The following is a 24380-nucleotide window of genomic DNA, read 5'->3' as shown; positions in this document are numbered from 1 at the left end:
ATTTAAATTAATGTAACCTTAGCGAGAAAAGTGAATCATGGTTAACAAGATTCAAGTGTCTGTCGGATATAGGCAGGGAGCTGTTCTCTTGTAGTAATGTATGCAGATTTATACATGAAATAGATAAGCGTGTTATTCCACTATTTTGATCGATTTTGCGTGTGGGAGGAATACCACACCACGTCCTCTTCAGGTTCCACTAGAGCAAATTTAAATACTAAAGTGGATCGACTATCGATGGAAATTCGCAGGATCATGGCAATGTCATTTGGCTTCCAGCGATCGTTAATCAAATCTTTGTACCTGAAAAATGAGAGACTGTCTTCCATGCTCGAGCACCGAGATGCATTAGGCTTTAACTTTATGATTGATATAATATATCGATGGTACGAAATTCGAGTAGTTGAAAGCTAGGACTAAGGTCTTTGCATACATGACGAATCCTTGCGGCAATACGATGTCATGGGGACACGAATGCATGACGGCTAAAAAATGGGAGCCATTTTATAGACGTTGCTCGCCACGTCCAGTTGCCTATAGATCATTGACTGAGACAATGAAAAAAGGAAGGCAGACGTCACAAACTTCAATGCGACCGTAACTGTCATTTTGGGGTACGTGATATTCCAAATCGATGTGTCAATGAAATCGTCAACCAATTTTGCGATGGCCATTGATCGGCGTAGCGATAGTATTATCAGCCTAAATCAATACAACTTAGTTACATTTTGGTTTAGATCGTCGCGCCGATTTGATGTCCGAAATGGCGGCCGTTGCCATTGTTTTACATGTTGAGTAGCGCCATTTCCCCGATCGTTGGTAATCCACAATGCGAATAACCTAGAAGAAGTGGACACAGCCCCGTGGCAGCAATACTTCACTAAAATCAATCCTGTTTTTTGGACAGGAGGTCACCATGTATTAGTGACCTTGAGGCCTGATTTATTCATCAGAGATATGCTATGGGCCGGCATAAAAACGGACATAACGCGTAAATAATTATGGCGACATCACATTCTCCAATTTCGCCGCAGTGTCTGTTAGATTAAAAAAAAAAATAGAGAAAATGGTAAAAAGCGCTGCTACTACTTCTAGGCCGTAGCATCTGGTAACAGGGTTGCCATTATTTCATTGGGTAACTTTCGTATTAAAAGAGTAGTCCCTATTCCGTCAGTTGCCCGGAGAACGTTCACTGATCGTCTCCGTCTCTCTCTTTCTTGCTATGTAGAATTTGACTCGATTTTTTGGAACACCGATCGTCCCACTCCATGACCGGTAAAATGGCAGCTGCGCACTTAGCACTTATGGCCAACACTGCGAACCAGACATTGACATTTAGGCAGAAAAGCACCCTCATCTTGGCAGGAAATGTTGCCAAATGAGTAAAAAATGTGTTTTTTTCCGATAGCAATTGCTCGAGGAAAGAATTGCATCGGACAATAAAGAATTCTGTCCGAATGATAATGTTCTGGACACGCTATATCCAGAAGTAATCTATTTCTCATCAGATGTAATGGTCAATAAATCAAACACCTTCAGCGATTATTATACGCTGTCCGTTGAGTTATTTTAATGGGGATATGGCAACTCTGCGCTTGGCACTTAACACTTTCAAAAATGGTCGCCTGACACTGCCAGAACGGCTCTTCGTGAGTCGACAATGTCGACAAATCGAGCGGAAAGTTATAGAATTATGACTTCCTTTAGACACCATAAAGAGACGTAAACTAGAGAATGTCTTAACCCCTCAGGTGAATAGCAATGTTTAGTTGGATCATCTTTGAGATCTCTGCCTACTAAACCTAATTTATAAGGTTTAATTTTAAGACATTTGCTTGAGGATGGAAATTACCCAATAAAAGCTGCAAACTTCGTCTTGAAACGAAAGTGCTTTGGTTCTTATTAGGTGCCTAAAGGCAAGTAATTGCAAATTTAAGACGTAGCTTTGGCTCTAAGAGGATTTCTTATTACTTCCGCGTCACACTGACGATCTAGTTATATATCTCATGGGGGATATCAAGATACAAACCAGGTTTCAGAAGGGTGAATATCTAATTAGTCCTGGCGAGAGAAACTGAATCGTCTAAGGACGCGTTTGCGTTTGTCAGATTGAGGTTATTTACTCCTACTTTTCAAACAATTTGAGCGAAATTTGAATTCCACACAGTGCCCCCTTTCTCCTCTAGTCTTCGAACCGACTTGTGTTAGTTCAACGTGGCAATTAAGTTAGGGCAAATAGTCCTAAACTGGCAAATACCTACGTGACTGAACAATGCACGACCTGAAATTCCCTCGATCTAATTGAAATTCCATCGGTCAACCGAACATATTGATTAAGTTCAATATTTGTATTGGCACAGTTAAGTCATTAGAAGGAGACTTTCGAAAGAAATTTAAGCCAATGAGTAAGAAAGGAACGAGAGCAGATTCGGGGACCGGACAAGTAGGAATCTGTAGACCTCTCGGGGATTTGGTTATTTCCAGAAGAAAATAGAGATTGTTTTGGCGAGTGCCACGCTACGCCACTGGAATTTATTATCGCAAGTTAGGAGCCTCCTCTAGAGAAACCGACATATGTTGTGCTGTTACGTGATAGGCAAATCCCTTGCTATGCTATTGACTTCTGTTATTTCAAGTGGGAGAACTGGCGTGTATTATATCAGAAAGGAAAACCGCTAGAAATACGAGGAGTATATCCGCACTTCTTGAGGAAAAAACGACGTTAAATGTAGCCCATGTAGTGTGGGAGCCAGGTTTGGCAGTCTTCTTACTCTAGTACATAGAACGCTCCTGCGAAGTGGTCAACACTCTTTGCATAAACATGAAGCCCAAGATTTATTAAAAGGAACCAAGAAGTTCCCGCCAATTTCCATCAGCAGTGCTCAGTATACGCAGAAGGCACGTAATTGGAAAAGCAGGTAATTCCCGCAACTCTCACCATAACACTTGCGATAACTTGTTCGCAACAGACCGTTTCGATTGCCAACATCAGTTCTTGGTTAATGTTGAGTGAGGATTCATAGCGAACTGTTTATTTCAAAATGCATCGAGGGCGAATGGTTCCCTAATTTTTGGACATTTGAAGTTTAACTCTTGCTTGGACAATTCTCCTTTATTCGTAAGACAGAGATCTGGGTTTCAATTGGATGGTCGTCCAGTTCCCAGCGGTAAGCAGGTGGCCTAATTAAAATTATCCTGGAAATAGATTTGACGTCCCAGAAGATGGCCTCCGCGCGGGCCAGACCTAGCGCCTCTGTATGTTTACGTTTGGGGTTTCTTAGACCCTAAAGTATGTCCTCCACTTGTCAACAGCAAAGAGGAATAGATAGTAAAGATGAAATAACCTTGTCAATCCGCGAGACAAAATCCACAAGAGATTGCGCGCGTTATGAAGTCTGTATGTCATCGACGTAGGCTCTTGAATACATGAAAAGAAGAGGGATATTTTGAATATATCATAATGTATTTTTCACCGGCGAGACAACATTTACGAGCGGGGTATATTACTGTTTCCACGTTTTATCTGGCGGGGCATAAAAAAAGTAGGATTAACAAAATATTGCAAATGCACGAAATCACTGAATTAAAAACATCTTGGAAAAGATTATGGATCTTTTGCAGAGAACCCTCAAAGGAGCATGTACATCTGCACCAAAAGCCCCCTAGGGGCAATTTCATTTGCCATTTTCCCTAAGATACCCTGTAGATATCTTGAGATTTGTAAGTGCAGCACTTACAAATCTTAATGAACTTAATAAGGGACTTAATGAAGACATATAAGGAGAATTGCCTAAATTATCATCGGGCGCTGCTGAAGCCTCTCCAAAGGAAAAATCCCCAATAGAACGGGCATTAAGGGAAGTTACTTGAACTAAAATCGTGGCCATTTTAGGTGTAATTACCGAGCAGTAGTAATAAAGTGCCACCATCGAGGGTAAATGGGCGAAGCTATAGCGACAACGGTTCAAGCGTTTGCTTCGGCCACAACATTTGTCAGTATAAGGAGTAGTGTGGGAATGGAAACGTGGATGGAAGACGACGCAATATATTTGGATCTTAGTCGGAGTGGAGAATTTGCTAATTAATGAGGGAATGGCACCCTCGTCATTTGCGAGCTAACTAACCTGCATATTTTACTCTTGACCGGAATAAAGGGGATAAATGGCAGAGACATTGGGAACGGCAATTATTCCTGAAGAATTCTATCTCGCTAGTTATATAGAGCAGAAGTTGCAATTCACACTTCGTTGTTTAACTTCGAAATTCACACCTTCAACAATGAATCTAATTTCAAAGGGACGAGTTACAATCTTAAGTTTCTCTCCCCTGGATCACGTTTCTGAACTCAGCAAAAACGACCGAGACGAAATCAAATTAAATTCATCTTGTAGGGATTTAAACACTGCATAAGTTTCAGGAAACTCCTTTGAACCAGCCCTTTACTAAAATGCCTTTAAGTTACCAACAAGTTTTAGATATATTTTAATTAATTCCGCAGGGTTGTTAATTTGTTAACTGATGTGCAACATACAGATGAGCTTTTGTTCTAATTAATAGAGGAAAAACAACGTGAAATTGGATCCAACGGCATAACGAGGGAAGATCTGTTTTCTTACAACTGGAATTAAAACATTCATTAAAAACGTCTGTTTAATTTCGTTCCGGTGTTGTTTTCCCCACCAAACGAAGGTACTTTTCTTGTGGCCCACCAGCTGATTGTGGTTTAATACGGCAATACCATTAAATCGAAAATTAATTTCCTGTTTGAGCATTCGAATCAGCATTTACCTATCATGTATTATCTCGGATTAAATGGAATTCCGCGTCTAGAGCTGCATAATCTACACTCAAATTCGATTTAGATCTTTCTTCCCGAGCACCCGAGTTAAACAAGACTTTCTCTATTGCTCTATCCTGATAGCAAAATTGGGTCGTACATTCCTGCGAGGCCTGCAGGCTTTTAGCAGTATTCGGAGATTCTTGGCTCAGCCATTTTCAATAAATTATTATTGGTTACCCCGCTTTAGAGTCTCATATTTTCCACATGCATCTTTACCTTTAGTGCTTTTCCATTACGTTGTGTAATGAAACGTAATTTAAGGTGGTCACCTCAGGTTAGAGCGAGAATCACAGGGCTTTGTTATTGACACCCCTGTTTGCTTGTCGCAGTAAATTAAACCTTGACGATGGCGTAATAGGGAAACCAATACCGTTTTGGCCTTTGCAGCTGATGCGGTTTGACTTTGTTTAATATGTGTACAGTGCACCATGTTTGCGTACCTGAGTAATCCTGCCTGTCATACAATGGAGATTATGGAGCCTGCCAACTGCAGGAGGGACTTGTCTCATGCAGGCGAAGCAAATTGCCTTCTTTGCATGTAATTTTCGGTTGAAACTTATTCCAACAAACACCCCGAACGAAAAGGATTTATCTATATCTAGGTGTGCCAGAAAAAGAAAATCGTCGTCGCAGAAGCTTCTAGATTTTTCGAGATAAAGAATAATATTCCAGGAACATTCAGGAATAATCTTAGGCCATCATTTCTCCCATTATCTAAATTAACACTGATGGGGCCGTTAACGTCAACGTTAACGTTAAAATATGAAGTTTAGTTCGAAGTTAAACGGGAAATGGCAAATAACAGCAATGGTAATAACGTTTATAATGTCTTTCCAGTTTACCGGAATAACCTGTATATCCAGCTACAGTCAACGGTATGTTTTTTCGTCATAGGGTTACTAGACCAATGCATTGGCAACTTTACCTGGCAGGTCGTTTTCATGGAAAGCACGAACCACAGGGGGGAGAAATAACGAAAATATCAAATTACGGATATCGTAAAAGCAGTCTAAAGTACCCTAAAACGGTGGAAAAATAATACAGACTTATTTCTGATGGCTTCATAGTCCACGCAACGAATACAATGAGGTTCCATTGTAGTATATGTATGTAAATGATGGAGGCGAGCCAAGAAAAACATTTTAAGGATAGAAAAAAGATCGCTTCATGATGCCCCCATTTCTTCCGATTTTTCTGCCTGGACTGGTGCCTCATTTGCCAAAAATTGGAAAAAAACAAAACTACATCTAGTCCGCTGCGATAAAGTGGCCGTTCATCTATAGCGAAACTCGTTAACTGTAATAAAACAGGTTAAGGTTGACGTCAAAAATATGTCAAAATAAGGTTAACGTGTGTTGAAATCACTGGCTTAAAAACTCTCTCGTAGAGAGTTTTATCATAGCCATACTTTATTTCAATAAATAAAAATTTAAACTGTCAGGCGCACGATTATGAGGCCTGGAAAGTAGAAAATTCCCCGAGAATAACGTCAAAATAACAGTGATGCGTTAAGAAACCGCTTAAGGTAGCCGGTACCAGTCTGTATACAACGGAATCCGTTAACGCTAATTTAGGTAATGTTAACGATATCGTGGTTAATGTGTCAAAATAAGGTTAGCGTCTGTAGTAGAAAATGTTTAAGCCACTTATTCCAAAGAATAGAACTGATATAGAACCCTCTAGATTTTTCGAGAGAAAGAACAGGAATGTAGAAGTTTTGAAGTATGATCTCGGTAATAAATTATGAAAGGATGTGGTGCTACAGCCATTCTAGACTAAACTCAAAAATATCTCGAAGAAAAATGTGTCACTATTTAATAATAAAAAGAATCAAATATACGTATATAACGTATTTACAACAAAGAGCAGAATAACTGAAGAAACCATTACCCACACCTTTATATTGATTTTAGAGCAGGTATTAAGGCTTTCCATCGCCGAATGAACTGACAATACTCACGGCAATTCTTGCGGTAACAGGGATGATTTGAAGAAAATTTTAAATGTCTTAATAAAAGCGTTAATTTTTCGAAGTTCGGAAATGCTCTACTTTTCCTTTATTGTGGCGATAACCCGAGTCGTTTACTTTCGATTGTCCCCACTTCATTATTGCCCTTCTCCTGAATACGTCAGTAATGGGCCAAATTACGGGACAATAGATTTATTTCTTGTCATTTATATCGAGAAGTTGGCACGACACATCTGTTTTTGTTTTTTTCGAGTGAAAAGAGCATAGGCCCTGTCACAAATGGATTGAACAATTGAAAGTGATCAGTCGAAATCTACGACGTGGATGGTCTGGAGCATTAAGAACAACCGCAACATCAGTCAGCTTCGGCATTTATCGAGAGAAAATCGAAAATGAACGGCAGACGGAAATGAGGAAAACCGAAACTGATGTGCCGAAGTCCGCCGATTAATTTCAGCACGTCCCCGATATTTTGCCGTAGAAAATGGAATGATCAGGCCGCTAATTCAATCGGAAATGATGTGGTAACCAATAATTATCCAGGCGAGCAAATGTTAATTTTTAGAGGGGGAAAAAGTTGACCTTAATTGACACTTGATCGGCATTAATTTGAGCTCCGCTTGACCGCCAGTGTGCACCCAAATCCAATTAACCGATTCAATAACTCTCCGATAATAATCCACAGTTCTCGTGCTCATTACCCCCGCAAAACCGTCATAATACGAACATCGGAAGTTTTAGAAAAATTGGCTCAGAGAGGGCTATTCCGCTCACGAAAACGTCCCAACTTCCCATGTTTATTGTGCCAATTCCACCTAAGCCATTACTATAGGACTATCCTTGTCGACTATGGGGGGCATTTCCCCAATGAGACCGGATGAGTCGAACGTCAGAAATGTATTGGGGTTTATGGAGATGGGGAACGATGGCTGATAGCCGGCCATATTGGGGGATATGGCGTGCGCCGCACTCAAATGGCTGCAGAATCGCTACGAAGGTCGACTTTCTTCTAAAAAAGGCCCTAGAGGATGTTTCCATGATAATTGCCAATTAGGCTTGCTACAAACTGGTGGTTGGACATTTTTATATTCAGGAGTGATCTTGAAGAAATTCCGACTAATTCAGTTTAACAATTTCTCTAAATATGTACGTTGCATACCGTTGCGGCGGACTGTTCATTATTTCCTTAATTATTTTTTTTTGTAACGCCTCAAACACCAATAGGCGTTTTTGTTAAATTGTTAGAGCGTTGGATTTATTAAGAACTTGGACAAAAACCTTTCCTGACATTTTGGTGACAACATTTTCCTTTTGAAAACGAGCAGAAAAACTAAAATTAGCTAAAATGTATGAAAACAACTGTTAAAAATGAGTGAAATTTCTCTTCTCAGCTAATGAGGAATGACAGGTTTTTTGCAGTCATGCCATCATTCCAGAACGCCGACTTGAGGTAAGTTATCCTCAGGCAGTTTCAGCTGAGACCAGGGTGCTGTTAACCTACTGGTGTTAATCCCTAAAAAAACTAAAAGAAAACATAATTTCTCTAATGAAATCATTAATAACGTTGCAACATTTCTTCCCCTCGCATTCGAATGAAAGCCACCACCGCTCCGCGAATCGATTTCTCCTTTCGGAAATAAATTCCGGTTTCTTGCAGACGCTAACCCAATAAAAGCAGCCCGACTTTACGATGTTGCACTCGGAAATTCTGCTACATATTTTTACCTTTATCATTGGCGAAATAAATTTCACGGAACAAGTAACAAAAGAGAAATCCCCGCCCGAAAAACTCTATCTTAAAGCGTGTATTGTTGGAGTGGAACGAGCGACGCCAGACTGTTGACTCGAGGAACGTAAAGGAATTCCGATCTTCATTTTTGCAACCCTCTCCTAATCGAAAAGCAAACACTAAATTGTACGTGATCTATTTTCGAAATCCTCAGCAAAAAAATAACTCGGTATAGAGGCTCTAAATCTGATCATTTCAGGTAAACAGCGCTCTAAGTTCATCTAGTGCCATTCGTGAATGTTTCATACCAACAGATGCTTTTCAATCACGTTTCGGGGATTTCCACAACAACGCTCTATTTTGTTTTCAGGTGAAGTTCCTGTTGGCGATAGAGCTTTTGTTTACATTTCGCGTACCTCTAGAAAAACTACAGGGCAAGGTTGAACCGTTTTAATTCAGACATTTGGGCTCATCTTGGTAATTAACGTGAGTTACAGCCACGAACTTCAACTTTTCGAATCATCCGAAGATCTATTTATCTCAAGAGCTCCGTATAATAGAGTTAGCTCTATGTTCCTCCTTTATTACAGACATCATCTAACCCATTCAAACATCCTAAGGGAGAATCGAATGTTGTGTTTGCCTTGTGTGCATATAAATCATACGAGCTGCTTAATTGGACTACCACACGGACGTATGATAAATTTAAATTAATATAAACGTTAATATTCCAATAAAGCCCATTATTTGCTAATTTGTGAATTAAACAAGGGCAGAAAATTGATGACCAAATTTTGTTTTACGGGTAATTGATTTGAAATGTAATATTTGCTTGAATCAGCGATTGTTTATGGCTAAATAAATCTGCTAATTACCGGTCAGACTGGCATTATCCAGCTTTGTAACTCAACAAAATCCACGATGTTAATGATATTTTGTTTGTGATTGGCCACTGTAACCGGCCCATCAAAGCCTAATTAAACTTCAATCTAATTATCGTAGTAATGTGCGTGTTTCTTCGGCCACTTAATTACCCTCGGTGAGAGGGAAGGTAAATTTTGTTTATTACCTACTGCTCGCACAAAAATACAACCCTCAATTAAGTTAGTTTTATCGTCTCTACATGAATTTCCTCTTTGGTTCGACGTAATTTATTTCAGCCCTTGGTTATTTTCGTTTATCGGTTTGTTACGGTGTTTCCAAACAGTATTAACGAACTTTATATTTCCCAGTTATCTGATTACGGGCTGCGAAAATACCCGGTGGAAATCAATGTCGTGCATTCGGGTTTATTTCCTTTGCAACTGCAAAAAAATGTATGAAAACGCTTTTCCAAAACTCCATTTGAAAAAATGTTGCAAACAAACCCGCACAAAATTCTGTTCTATAGAGATGTCAATTTGTGTGTTGAATTTACTTCCCAATTTTGCATTTCCATAAAGTATAGAAAACAGACGCGCACATTGAAAAAAAATTACAAAGTGTCTCCATTAACAAAAATCATCGAGTTTCATGCCTTTCAACAGAGAAAAACGTGTTTTAAGCTTTGTCGAATCGAAAAATCCATACAGGACTGTCTATTGAAGTACTCTTTCCTAGTTTTAGAAGACTTCAAAATCTTATCAATACACGGAGTGTCCCATTTAAAACAACTGAAAAGCCTCTAGACAGAAAAAATTCATGAGTAAATTGCATCTGTAGAAAATGAGCGTTGTCTCGAAATCCGCTAGAGATCGCTATATGACTATGTACTAGGCACTAAAAGCAGTTATTTGGTAATCATACCAATTCTGAGCCATTGAAATTCCCTACGTTCCAAACAGGTTTTATGCGTTCAACAAAAATGGCGTTTTGTAAAATTGTATTTGTTTTCAATGGCCAATCGCCAAATTTAATTAAAATTTATAGATCCATACGTTCTCTGTATAAAAAATTGCCATATCGTCGTTTCTATGCTTGTAACTGTAAAAAATAACCGGGAGGTCAATATAAATAAAAATCTAGAACATGTGGTATTTCGCCATGAACGCATTAGAAAACTCCCGTCCTCGATCGCTCTAAGGAGCGAAGCAGTTCGATACGTGTGACCTGCAAAATCAATTTTTGCAAACACTGTAACCTGCATCTACTTTCTAACAGACAACAACTTGTCGTAGAGAATTGAATTGGGTAGCTAGGTAATGAACCATTAAGCAAAGCAACACATCCACCTGAAGTAATTCTCCTCCCTAATTTGTAATAACACTGAGTGGGATGGCCCATTTTCGACAACATACCACGTACGCAGAGAGCACAATAATTGAATTATAGGTTGGCCCCTGTCTCGATGTCTTGAGGTTTCTCTAATTGTTTCCGAAATGCCGTTTGCTCTTTGACTATCCGAGCACTTTGATGTCTCCCTTTTACCTAATCAAATTTGATGTTGATGGTTGCGAACGCTCGCTATTGACTGAGCATAAAGCGGCGATATGGCAGTAATATAAATATCATCTATATTCATGGGAAGTGCTCGAAAACTCACCTATCTTTTTACCTTTATCCGCAGCGAAATAAATTTTAGTCGAGCGTCCCGACGACAAAAGAGAAATCTCTGCATCCTAAACTCGGTTTTGTACGGGCTATATGACGCCAGTTGTTGATTCGATGAATGAACGAGGAAATGCTTTCTCCTTTGCATGGGTATATTTCATAATTTCGTTAACGTGAGCCGAATATATTACCCTTAGGTTTTTGCACCGCAGCCAAGGGGATAAGCTTATACCGTGCGTCCAGAAAAAGGATTCCCAGCATGGGGGCGACCTCGTAAACTGTAATGGATACAAGCCTGGTAAAATGGGAGAAAATTTGCGCATTCGAAGGAGTAGTTTGACGATGTGTACCGACCTTGCATACAGAATTGTCTTTGGTTTTTCAGTTATTTGGAAAAAACCGAAAGTCTGTGTCTATTACCGTTTACGAGATCCCTAGGCTGAAGATCTTAATTTTGGACACACTGTATTGAAAAGTGCATAATTTATCGTACTGTGTGATTTTCATGAAGTCAAGAGACACACTTTCTAGTTAATGCGTCGTTATCTCTATATATTAAGTGGCAGCAGAGATGGATGAAAATTAATTTGCTGTGCTCTAATGCAAACAGGCCTTCAAACATACGTCTCTTTGCAAGAACACTGAATTGGTTTCTCGCGAATATTTTAAAAATTTATTTGTTCCAAACGAGTCATTTCTGCATTATTTACACTCAAATGTCCATAAAACGAAAGATTCTGAAGCACCGACAGTACCGAATTAGACGTAAAATTTCCGACCGGTTTAATGCGAAAAGGCAAAAATTTAATATCCCGGCGTTCGTTTGAGAAATGAAATTCTATCGTACTTGGTCAGTTTTTAATTTCATTTTTTCACTAATTAAACACAACTTTTTAGATTATCGGCGCAGCAGTTTTTGCCCTCTGCTTATGGCTACGTTTCGAGCCTGGAATCAACGAATGGCTGACCATCCTCAATGCAACTCAGTTCTACATTGGCATTTACATCCTCATAATTGTGGCCCTGGTAGTGATGGTCGTGGCCTTCTTGGGATGCCTCAGCGCCCTGCAGGAGAACTCTTTAATACTGCTTGTGGTAAGTGCTTAAACTCGTATATTTCTTACGCTAGAAAACGGGGTAAACTTCCATAAATAACACAATATTAACGCCCAAATAAACTCCCAACTTCCAACGTGGGAATTATGCCATTGTTAAACGTCCTCGAATACAATATAATCCGGGAACTCTCGGGGACCTTTCGCGTTTCCAAGGCAATGAAATCCCGTCTTAGTGTATTTTACATTTAAATACACACCTATGAATCGTATTTTCCTTCGGAAAATGTTGCCAGACTTGCCGACCTGGAAGAAACGTTAGGGTTTTGGATATAGGGAATTAAAATTGGAAGTAGTCGGCATTACGGAGTGATTGCTGGCACCGGTTTAAGGTAGAAAGTTCTACTTCTTGGCACCGTAGTTTCCAATTCTGGATACTTCCGGATAATTGCCTGCCACGCAGATAAACGCGAAATTAAAGAAACCCTTCCAGTTAAAGGCGACAATGGACTGACTATGCGGAGTACTAAAATTGCTTTCTTCCATAATAATATATCTGGGGGCCCCATCTCAAACGCTTCAATTAATATAATTGCATGCTGGAGAAATACCACGTAAGCCACGTCTTTATACGAGAAATAGTAATACTTCCTTGTATAATAAATTAGACTCTATAAACCCCCTCTAGATTACAGACGAAGGAAAATTGCTTTGAGAACTTTTATCTCGACAACGAAGGAAAACAAGCAGGTTTCGTCCCGCTTTTCCAACAAGGAAACAAGAAAAATTCTCGCAATAACGACTGTTCGTGAGAAATTGAGCTGCACAGATAGTTTTTCGGCATATCCACACTGCGCTCTTCTTGATTATTATTAAATTTTCATTTTTCAGAAGTTTCAGGAAAGGGGGTATTAATTTAAGGCAAAAAATTGCATTGGAAACACGCATATGCAGGTGCGTGACTGTATTGGATATGTCTTAAGGCGGATTTGCAAGTCGTATTCCTACAGTTTGCCATTTTCAAGCAAGATGAATCACTTCGGTATTGCGTGGAAATATGTTAAAAAGTTTTATCATTTTCTTACGCATGCACTGGCCTCCGCTACATGGAAATTAGTCTTATTTATGAGAGAAAATGAAAATGAATGTGTCCACACACTCACACACACACACACACAATTGAGTTAAAACGCGAGGACATTTTTGTACTTACTCTGAGGCTCCAAGACCTCAATTGAGGTACCCAGGATCGATATCGCTTCATTAAATCGAAAAACGGCACCTCGAAAGGGTCGAAATTTGCCCATATATTTCCAAATCGAAGAGGATCGGCAATTTTCAAAATTTAAACGACGATATGTCGAGAACGAGCGGAGCAATTGCTTTAAAAGGATAACTCAAATTAATCATCCTGCTGCGCCCTGTGCTCCGATACAATCGCATTTCCAATATCTCTTTAGGTTTCTGAGATACGAGGTCACTTTTAAACCTATTTTTGCGATTTTGACCGAGCTCTAAAATGCAGGTCCCTGCTGCAGTGCTTTTTGCAGGCACCAGGGCCTCAACTGAGCTATCTAGAACCAACATGGGATCCATGTGTCACTCCATTAAACTGACCCAGAAAAAGCCAAGTAAGAACCTCTAGAAATGTGTCAGGAGCATAAACTGAAATTATTTGAAACATACGGGGGTGGGTCAAAAACAAATACGTACCAAGCTTTTGCCAGTGAGCCAACAACATCTATCAAAAAGGGACATTTAGAGAATTTTAAAAAATTTACATTTTTTATTCGTTTCTAGGCCAACGTTCTCAAATAAACTTAAAAAAAAAACAAGTTTGATGCGACATGTGAAAATTTGGAATTTGGAAACTCTCGTCCTTGATCGCTTTAAAGAGCAAATCGATACTTGATCCCCAAATCTAGTTCCTTGTCCTGTTACTTTCCTGTTAATCCTGTTACTTCAATTTATAATGCTCACTTCAACTGCCGGAGCTTCATCTAAAATAAAAAAATGTAATTAACATGTCCCTCTAACCATAGGAAACCTTTTCAACTTTATATATGTCCATATAAATATTTATCTCAGCTCTACGTGCCCGGATCGAGGTTAATCCCTCAGCGTCGCCGAGAAAATGCGGTTGAGTTAAGGGGCTTTAACTAGCGTAATAAAAAAGATAAATAATAGCCCCGGAGTTTAGTTTTGTAAATTAGGTTCGGTGCTAAGCAAATGTTTACGTTGCTGTAAAAACCGAGGGTAAACTCCTCTTCGCCACTAAGAAAAAACCATTAAGGAGTTGCAGCCGGATATCCTAATCGCTTAACTTGGCGCTGCAGGATTATTTCGAGCACAAATTCCGAGCCATTTCACCCCAGTCAAATAACTCTCTTGTATATCTTTCTTTCTGGATGGTGGCAGAAGGAAAAAGTTGAGATCTTGCGAGGAGTCGACAACCGTAAGGGTCAACGGGCTCCCTAAATTAAGTTCTTTTGCTGGTTTTAATACTTTTCTTTTACCAGGAAGTCCAAAATAGTCCAAAAATATTCCTAGAGCTAACGCACCTCTCTATCCCAGGCATCTCGATTCAGATCTTGGAGGTTAGGAGTGCTTCGAGGCTCCAAAAATTTTCAGGATTTGAAAGTTCCCTAGAAATTATTGAAACCTCTCTAGGGCTTAAATAGAGAAATGTTTCCGAGTTTCAGGTAAGGTAAGGTTTTCGCTTATACCGGCTTATATCCCTTAGGGAGAATACCTCTAGCAGCAAAAACCAAAACTTTCAGACTCGATTTACTCCTCGACATTGCAGCCGTCAGAAACTATACGAAGCAACACATTCCCTCTTGCGGCTTCACGATAAATTTGCGCCCCTATGTTTACAGAACGATCTATTTTCCTTGCCTCTATACTAATGTTGAACAAGAAATTTCATTATATTCCGAGAAGAGACAAAAACGAAATTAATTTCAGCAACGAAGACACCCCTACTTTAATAAACTTCACTATGTTATACTGCCATATTGATGCCGGGAGATTCGGCAAATAAATGAATTATGTGGGTGTGATCTTATTATCGGAAGCTTAGACTAGAGGCTGCAAAGCACCCTGTATAAGAGAAGTTTCTTCGCAGAGTAACATTGGTTTTTTAGTCCGTTGCTTTTAACTAAAATGGCCACATCACCGAAAAAGTTCTTCTAAATTCGAGCAACTCTGGAGGGGTTGCAATGTCTTTATATCGACGGTTATTATTCCAGTCCTGTTTGGAAGTTCTCGTCTCTAATTTTAGAAATCTAAATTGGTAGCCCCGCCAATGACTAAAGTTTCCAAATAAATTCCCTCGTTATATAGCCGAAGCTATCGATCGACCTGACTGTACGTGTTACGCTAACACAGACCAACAATATAATTACATTGTAAGTTTAACTTGGTAGACTGTAATTAAATCGTTGGCCGCGATGTTAGACACTCCCAGTTTTTCATTGGACTCTGAAAACGCATTTGGGCGACTAAAAGGTTATCAAATTATACGTGTAGGTGTCGCACTCCAGTGCCGTTTGGTCATAATTTTGCCCTTAATCGTTCAAAACCCGAAACAAAACGGTGTCATGTCGGACATCAAACGGTAATTAGTGAATGTCAGGGACAACTCGGACCATCCAAGAGTCATAGATCATTTGCAAAATAGATCGTTCAGCGAAATACATGACACCGGGCACAATTCATTAAACTCTTGCTCTGCGGATTTTCGCAATTTTACAAATAAAATTGTTAATTATTATTTCCCATTATTAATTGCTTCGAATGCAGACAGAAAATGCTGATGCTACATTTGACTGACATCTTATTCGATTTCGCTATTTCTGAAGTTTTTCACAAGGATCGCAAAGTTTTTGCCAGTTTGCAAACTTCGAAGGCCGATATCTCGGAAGCACGTGGCGCAATTGCCTTAAAAATAGCGCAAACTAATCGCCTCGATGCGCTCCACGTCCGTTCACGAACAAATTTGCAAAATCTCTATTGGTTTCCGAGATGAGGGGTCGCAATGGTACCAATTTTTTACGATTTTGAAGATGCCGTAATATGACGGTCCCTAGAAATGCTTTTCCAACGCTACAGAACTTCAATTGAGATGTTCAGGATCGATATAGAAGTCATCAACAAAAAGAGAAGTTTTGTACGAAAGCAAAGAAACTAACTTAGCTGTCCCGGGAATGGCAACGTTGCGTTAGTCATTTGTCAACCCAGTATGACTGTCATGCCTAGAGTGTCCGTGAGTGCGACAGAGAGGGAGTAGTGTATCAGCTGCTAATGCCGAAGTGCAACTGTTGCCAAACTGATCATTTTCAATTCGCTTCTTGGTATCTTCTTGGTGCATCTACTCCACACACTTAAAATGTTTTGAGGCATTACTGCCTAACCCGAACTGGCTTGAATAGCTACGCTGTTACATTATAGCCCAAGATCTCCCCCTAAATCGCATTTCCGTAAGCGAAGGAATTGAGCTATGTCTGACTGACGAATTAAATGCGATTTAATAAAGAAAAAAGTGGATCTCATTTCCTATATTTCATTAAAGGGGAAAGAGAGGGGGATGTCCCCGTCTCTTCACCCTGTAATGAAAGAATATCAAAGAAGTATATTTCACGTTGTCAAAACATACGGCGAGCCGAAAAGATTTATATCAACGTCTATTCGCAAGATAAAACTTTCCCGTTCTGTGCCATTTGAGAAATAGAAACTTCCAAAGCAATTTTGTTTACTGAATAATCTAGAGCAAGTTCCGTGAAGACTCATTTATTACGCAGGAATAATTTTCCCTGCGAAACTGATTCATTGTTGTCTTGCATACAGCAGGAGGCGCTTTTTTGTTCCTGAAAATATCATCAGTCATGTTAGTCAACGGAAGAAAACTTGTAACAAAGGAAATCAACCAATGGTCATACAATTTTCGTTTTTATTCCAACGCTCTGTATTGATCAGTCTTTTTAGATGGGAAAAATCTGACGCTATAAATGAACCGCTTTTTCAAGTCGAAGGAAATTTAGCATCTGAGAGAGTAATTGTTTTGTTTTATCGTCGTATATGTAGAGGCTGCAGTGAAATAACAAATGGCACACCATAAAGGTCTCAGTAGATTACCGAGTAGACAAAACGTCTTTGCAAACTTTTATCTCAGCAGCGACGAAAACAAGAAACTTTTATGGCCCCCAGATAGAATAAGCAAGAAAAATGCGTCCCCAGTAAGTCACAGACTTTGTCGAACATAATGGAAGTGTTCGCATATATTTATTCATACTTGGAAAGTTCATAAAACATTTTTTCCTTCGCTGGTAGACCCATGGAAAATGAAATTTCCTGCACTATAATAAACCGCATTCACACTTGCTGAAACGCGGTATTTGATAATATCCTCGGGTAATCGATTTTAATCAAACTGTCAACAAAATGGGGGCACTTGTTAATTTTATAATAGAGGACGTATTAAATTATAAATGGGTAAATGGAATATCGTGTAATGTTAACTGCCATATGACTCTGCAGGACAGAAAATCGATACAACGTGAAAAGGGGTTAAAGGTTTCATGTGAGCTTCGGTGTATCTTCAGAAAGGAAGGCAGGACAACACTCGCATTTACCTTCGCTTATTTCGCTTCTACGCCAGCACTCCTCTTTTTTCTATTTATATTCATCTTCAATATCACGTAAAAATTTTTCCCAATACGAATTTCTTTGAATCAGAAACGGTTTTTGTCTGCTAAAATCCTGAATCAGAAATTAAATTGCGTCTTGTTCTCTCTCTTGGCCGAGCCAAAGATAAGTGAAAAATAATTTTTAATTTTCCCAAGATTGCCAGGCAATTATAGTGATTAAGTCTTAACAGGTCTCCGGAGATGTCTTTAAATTTATTTGCAAGTTGAGGTTTTGAGCGATAAAAGCGAGGACTTCGCAGCTGGGAAATTGAAATAGTCGCCCAAGATGCGAAGGATTTTCTTCATTCAAATTTCCACTCGATAATAGTTAGATTTATGGCAATTTTCTAATTTGGCTTGCTTCTGACAACGCAGCCGAAACACGATGGATGTGCCTTTACGCCATCGATCAATTTGATCTGTCTGGTTTTGACCGAGATATAGCGCGACGCCTCCAGCCCGACATATTTTTGATTTATTTGACTCTGGAAAAAATACACTTCCATTACATAGACATCTGCGTGGATATTGGAAACTATACAGAAATTCGCCGGTTCATAAACCGAACATTCTTCCCCTTGATGCCGACGATATTATTATTTCTGGAAATTTGATAAGGGTTGACGTGTTTCGCCTTAATCACACACTAATTCCTATCGGGCCTAAAGATAGAACAATGCGTGCTAGAAAGTCGTTTTTCCCAACCTGACACCAGACAGTGAAGCCATTATTAATGTCCGAGCTATTTACGCAATTCTATCAAATTTATATTTATCTCCACGTATGCACATATCTCTGAATTAGTTATAAGGCGTGTATCGTGCCCCGTGCTAATTTAGGCCCCAATCCGAAAGACCCGACACAATCTAAACAAGAGGGATAATGCGTGTTGACTCTGCATTACCGCGAGAAAACTAGGGTTAGGCCGTTATTAATGTTTGAATTACACATGTGGGTCTCATAAACAATTTTATATGGATTCTCACCTCAACTAACAACTTAGCGTCATTTAACGTGTCAACCTTGAAGTACGCATGACTGGGGAATTTTGATTACTCATGAATTTAGGTAAATTTTATCGTCCCCTGCCCTCAAGAAAACGTCATCGGGGGAGCGATTCTCGGCGGGAGGCTTCTTTTTTGATTGTGGGTGTGTACGTGTCGTTTTATTGTTGCCCCGGTGCCTCGCACAACTTCTTTGACTTCGACCGGCACCGGCAACGCTGCGTTAGTCATTTGTCGAATCAGCATGGTCGGCACAGCAAGGGCTTGCGTGGGGGTGACTCAGAAGTTGTCTCTTACTGCGAAAGTGCAACGTTGCCGAACTGATAATTTTTTATGAATTTCCGCGTATTTTTAATCGTCAAGTTTGAAACGATTTCAGGGTTTCCCCACTAACTTGAACCGCTTCGTTTCGTATTAGCCATCAATTTTCCCCTGAAAGTCGTAACTATTTTTAATTTTAATTAACCAAACTTGGCGGCCACAAAAGTTGCATTTCCATAAGCGAAGGAAACGGAGCCTCTAAATAATTGCTGCTTTTATTAACCCTAGCTTCGCTTCGGGCTAGATAAATTAAAAAAGAAACCGAGCAACTTTTTGCTAGAAGGGTACAACGCTCTTTGTCTAAAGCCCTAAATAACTATACTAAGAAAATAAATGGTTTTCTTAGAGCTATATAATGTTATTCATACGCCCGCTCTAGGTTGCAGCGCCTCTAGCACCAGATTAGAGCGGACTTTTGTTTTAGTACCATAAATAGAGCTGAGCAGGAGCGTCTCTGAAGATGATTAAATATTTAAGGTTGAAGGAAGGCATAGACCGTCGTTACCTTATCACGAAAACTAGTCTTGATAGTATGCAAAGAGCTGGAAGCAATAATTTATATTCTGACCGGAACAACGACGAAAATTTACGGCAACGCAATTTGTAGGTTGTAATTAACATCAGGAGCCACGGTTTATCATTGCAGCCGAAACATTGGGGCTTTAATTAATCACTTCTTTTATTAATCCTTCCTTCCCTTCGGGGATCGATATTAAGGAGGGACACGCCATTAAGCGGAACGAAATCATTTAATTGGGGATCCGAGGAAATGGAATTTTCACGTGTAGGAAACATTAAAAATTCAGCCTGACAATGGGGCAGATTTCAGAACTGTCTCGAAAATGCTGCGAGCTTATCTGAGTAGAGAATCCTGTACTTCCAGGGATCCTTTCACCTCGACAACAGGACAATACACTTTTGTAAACAACTTTTGCGGTAGTTTCTGGGTTTATTTCCTTTTTATTTCGGCCAGCTTTAGTTAAAACTTTGAGACACTTTATTCAGATATAAAACACACTACACCCCTGAGATTATCATAATACCGAGAAATAGAAGAAAGAGGAATTTCCTAACAAAATTCAACGAAAACAACTGCGGCTGCAATAAGACTGAACGGGTCTTACCAGATGATGGACCGCTCAGTCGTCCGACCACTCTAGTCAAAATGGCGCCCGAAGTAGGCATTGATAGATACATTTTGTCGCAATTCCTGTGAGACTTTGAAACGTTCGAAATAGAAACAATTTGCTAAATTGACGAAAAATATGGTGAAACGGAGAATTAGCCTCAAAATTGAAGATTTATTTTAATTAAAAACCTCGTGAAGCGAACGGAAATGAATCGCTTATTTATGAAATTGCGTGCAACTTTTTCTCGTCCAAATTTCCCTTTTTAATTAATGAAACCGACTATGGTTTTTCGGAATGTTTTGCTTTAGTTTACCTGCGTGATACCTTAATTAAATTCGCCCCGATGCGACGTTAAAAATACACCCCGGATTAATTTCCATAAAGGCGCGTCCTAAGTCCACACCATCGCTCCTATTTAAATAATTCATACTTTCAATCATCCGTTAATAACCCGATGAGGCTTCGGCCGTGGAACTTCTCCGAGTGAAACGTCGCGGATTTTCTGAAGGGAAACTTGGAAAATGCCCCAAAATAAGAAAGTTTCTCCCCGGGAAGTAATATAATATAGCCCGAAAAGAAATTTAAAGCTCTCGAGTGTCCGCATCATTTAAAGTATTTTATATTCCACCTCAGCAATTTCCACAAAATTCTTTGTGTAATTTCGGATTTATGTGTTACCCAATTTATATATGGAAATAGGGTCTCGCCTCAGCAGTTCCCAGATATAGATATTTTTTACATTCGGATTTTTGTTTCCAGGGGAATAATGCGTTTAGATTCGAAATTGAAAAGAAAGCAGGCTGGCAGCAATGACCATTGAACGATTAAGTCCTATTTATACGCCCAACTCTTCTTCAATTTAAAAATGGAAATTTTCGGAGGAGAAGTAAAACACTTAAGTTGGATAATCACTTAGTTAATTCCGAAACTTTCTATTGTTAAAAACGAGATTCGATTAAAATTTTCCCATCCGCACTTTCGCGATTTCCATTAAATTTTTCGACAATAAGAATTCATTAGGGATGGTCTTTTACTGATTAATGCCACTCCCTATAGGGCGGATGCATTCTTCTCCGATCATATTTTAGAAAAAGGAAGCAATCTGAATTCTACTGGATAATTTAAAATCCTCCGCTAAGACTTTTATTGGCAGAATTCTCCACGGATTTCCTCTAAAAGAAAATGTCGTTTTAAGGGAAATTAATACCTTATTTTAAGAGTTTCCATTACCTTCAGGAATTCTATTCATAGACTAAAATTTCGCATTGGCTCTTGAAAGAATTCTGTCTCAAACATAATTCCTGGGGATACGCACGACCCAAATAAGGCCATTATTAAATTATTCATACACTCTAAAAGCCACTAAGCTAACTTGTATAAGAATATGCTGATGCGGCGCATATTTTATGCTCCATATCAAAATATTATGTTAATATGCTCTTGGAAGGGAACAGACTTCGGCCCTTCCCGATAAGAAGTTTTATATTGTGTACGAATAATGCCTGAAAGCGGGCATTTTTTTCGAGTGTAAATTTAACCATATCAAAATGAAATATTGGGGATCGCATTACAGTATAAAAATAACATTAAAAGGGCCTGGAAGGGAAATGTTCTTGTGCGCCATTGATACAGAAGTAATGGAACGAAAATGTATTCTTTATAAGACGTACGCGTGTACTGAATTGGAATGAATCCAAAGCTCATGTTAATAATGAAGTCCAAATTCTGGAAATTCTTTAATGCGAGATTGAATAGCAGCAGAGGGATTTTAATATTTTTGTACTACTCTTGATTATTTGCTCTATACAGGGTGAGTACTTCTAAAATGGAACAAGATCGCCGAGATGAATATCGAGTGAGCATGAAAAAGTTGCTTGCATTTTTTATTGTTACCATACAGGGAGATTTGCACATTTTGTCGAAAAATGGTTTTGGCCACAATTAGCGATGCCAGTTTGCTTTTTATTCATTTTCTGGTGAAGGAGCACACTGTTGTGTATAATTAAGATAATGTATTCAGAGTTAAAAAATCCAGGGTCGGCTTCAAAAAATTTAGCAGGTCCAGGCCAAAAAAATCACCCTGTTTACGAATGTTCGAAAAAGAACCAGCTAAAGATTAGATGAACTAATAGGTATTCCCAGTCAACAAATTCATCACACTCTTCATTGTTTGATAATAAAAACAAGTTTACGAAAATATTACAGTTTTGGATTTTTTTATGTACCTACCGTCCTTATCTTGAATACACTGTATTTAAAAGTCAAATATTGCAATCAATAAGAAAACGCATGACTCTGCCATACTTAAAGGAATGATCATTGAAAAAATTATTCGAGATATACATAACATTTTAAAATTAAAATAACGAGAGAAAAGAAAAAGAAAATTTGTTTTTGTTATTGTTGAGTTGATTGAGCTAAATGCATAAAGCTTAGAGGTCTTCATTTTGCAAATATCTTTAAGTAATAATTAGCAATAGTAAATAGCTAATTTTTCATTTCTTATATAAATTTTTTGAATCACTTTCCAACAACAGTAAAACTAAGTTTTCTTTTTCTTTTCTCTCGTTATTTTAATTTTAAAATGTTATGTAGGTCTCGAATAATTTTTTTCATTATAATTCGATTAAACATTGCAAAGTTTTGCGTTTTTTTGCAAGATAAGGATAGTAGGTATATCCAAATATCCAAAAGTGTAGCACTTCGTTTGCATTGCAAAGCAATGAAGAGTGTAACAAATTTGTCGGCTACGTATAACTATCTTTTATTTTTATCTAACCTTTAGTAAATGTGCATGGCTTTCTTTCGAAAATTCGTACACAGGGTGATTTTTTTGGCCTGGACCTGCTAAATTTTTTGAAGCCGGCCCTGGATTTTTTAACTCTGAATACATTATCTTACTTACACACAACAGTGTACTTTTTCACCAGAAAATGAAAAAAAAGTAAACTAACGTTATACAGTTATAGTCAAAACTATTTTTCGACAAAATGTGTAAAACTCGCTTCATAATAATAACTATAAAAAATGCGAGCAACTTTTTAATGCTCATTCGATATTGCTCTTAATAATGTTCCACGGTAGAAGTATATACAATTCCTCGTGATTCGCCCTGTACAATTCAGGGTTTACGAATAAACTAGATCTAAAACCGCAGCAATGAGAGTGATTTGTTAGGGAAACTTATTTTTTGCATTTATCGAGTCTTTTAGTTTTATTATCAAAATATTTGCTCTCCAAACATAAGAATAAGTTCAAATCAGTTTAGGTTAATTATGTGGAGTCTACAATTAAAAGTGATCCAGCGGAGTCTTCTTCCGCTCGCAGCAGCATGGCTAGTCACAGCTAGCTTTCAAATGAAAAAGCACCAAGCCCATATGGGATAATGCCCGAGATCGTAATGGCCCGTGCGCAAATCTGTAATTATATCTCCTTGGAAATCGGTAATGGGCGCTGGAGGAGAGGAGACTTCCCTGAGGCCTGGAAAATTGCCCGCTTAGTCTTAATTGAAAAGCCGACACCAAAGGAAGCGGAAAAATCCTATAGACCAATACGCCCATAGAATACCACAGAGAACTCGCTAGAAATCCTCTTAAAAATAAACTTCAGCAAGAACTTGAGGGAAAAGCCCTAATCTGCAAGCGGCAATTCGGATATCAAAAGGGGAAATCCACAATCGATGTGCTGAAGGAGGTCCAGCGGATAGTGGAAGCTATAAATAAAACTGGGTATACCCATAGGAAATATGCCACAATGGACGTTAGGAATGTCTTCAACTCCTCCCCATGGAAAAAGATAGTCCATACCCCTGGAAAGTAGAAAATTCAGCACATAACTTATCAGCAATGGTACAATTCTACCTGACTCATAGAATAATCATAAGTCCAAATAGAAACCGGTCGGCAATAGCATGTGAAGTGCCACAGGACACCATTCTGGGCCCTATTTTGCGGAATATTTACTATAATGGAATTCTGAAGACTGACCTCGAGGCTGACGTCACTCTGATAGCACACTCGGAGGACCGGGCAATGTTATGGTCGAGAAAAGAAAGGGGTAAAACCCAATATGCTGGTATGTAAATGAAAAGGAAGTTGAAGGAAATTGGTCTAAAAG

General features: G+C 38.9%; 1 protein-coding gene across 1 annotated transcript in view; it reads left to right on the top strand.

The window, feature by feature from the left end:
- Tsp2A (tetraspanin 2A) overlaps positions 1-24380 on the top strand; it is a 43021-nt gene that overhangs the window by 4261 nt on the left and 14380 nt on the right. The window contains exon 2 of the mRNA XM_066389574.1: positions 11965-12162. Coding sequence (XP_066245671.1) covers positions 11965-12162 — 198 coding nt within the window. The remainder of the gene's footprint in view (positions 1-11964; positions 12163-24380) is intronic.

Source organism: Euwallacea similis, chromosome 4, assembly GCF_039881205.1.
Source record: "Euwallacea similis isolate ESF13 chromosome 4, ESF131.1, whole genome shotgun sequence".
NCBI lineage: Eukaryota > Metazoa > Arthropoda > Insecta > Coleoptera > Curculionidae > Euwallacea > Euwallacea similis.
Note: the sequence above shows the minus strand (reverse complement) of the source record. Positions and strands in the feature narration are given on the sequence as shown.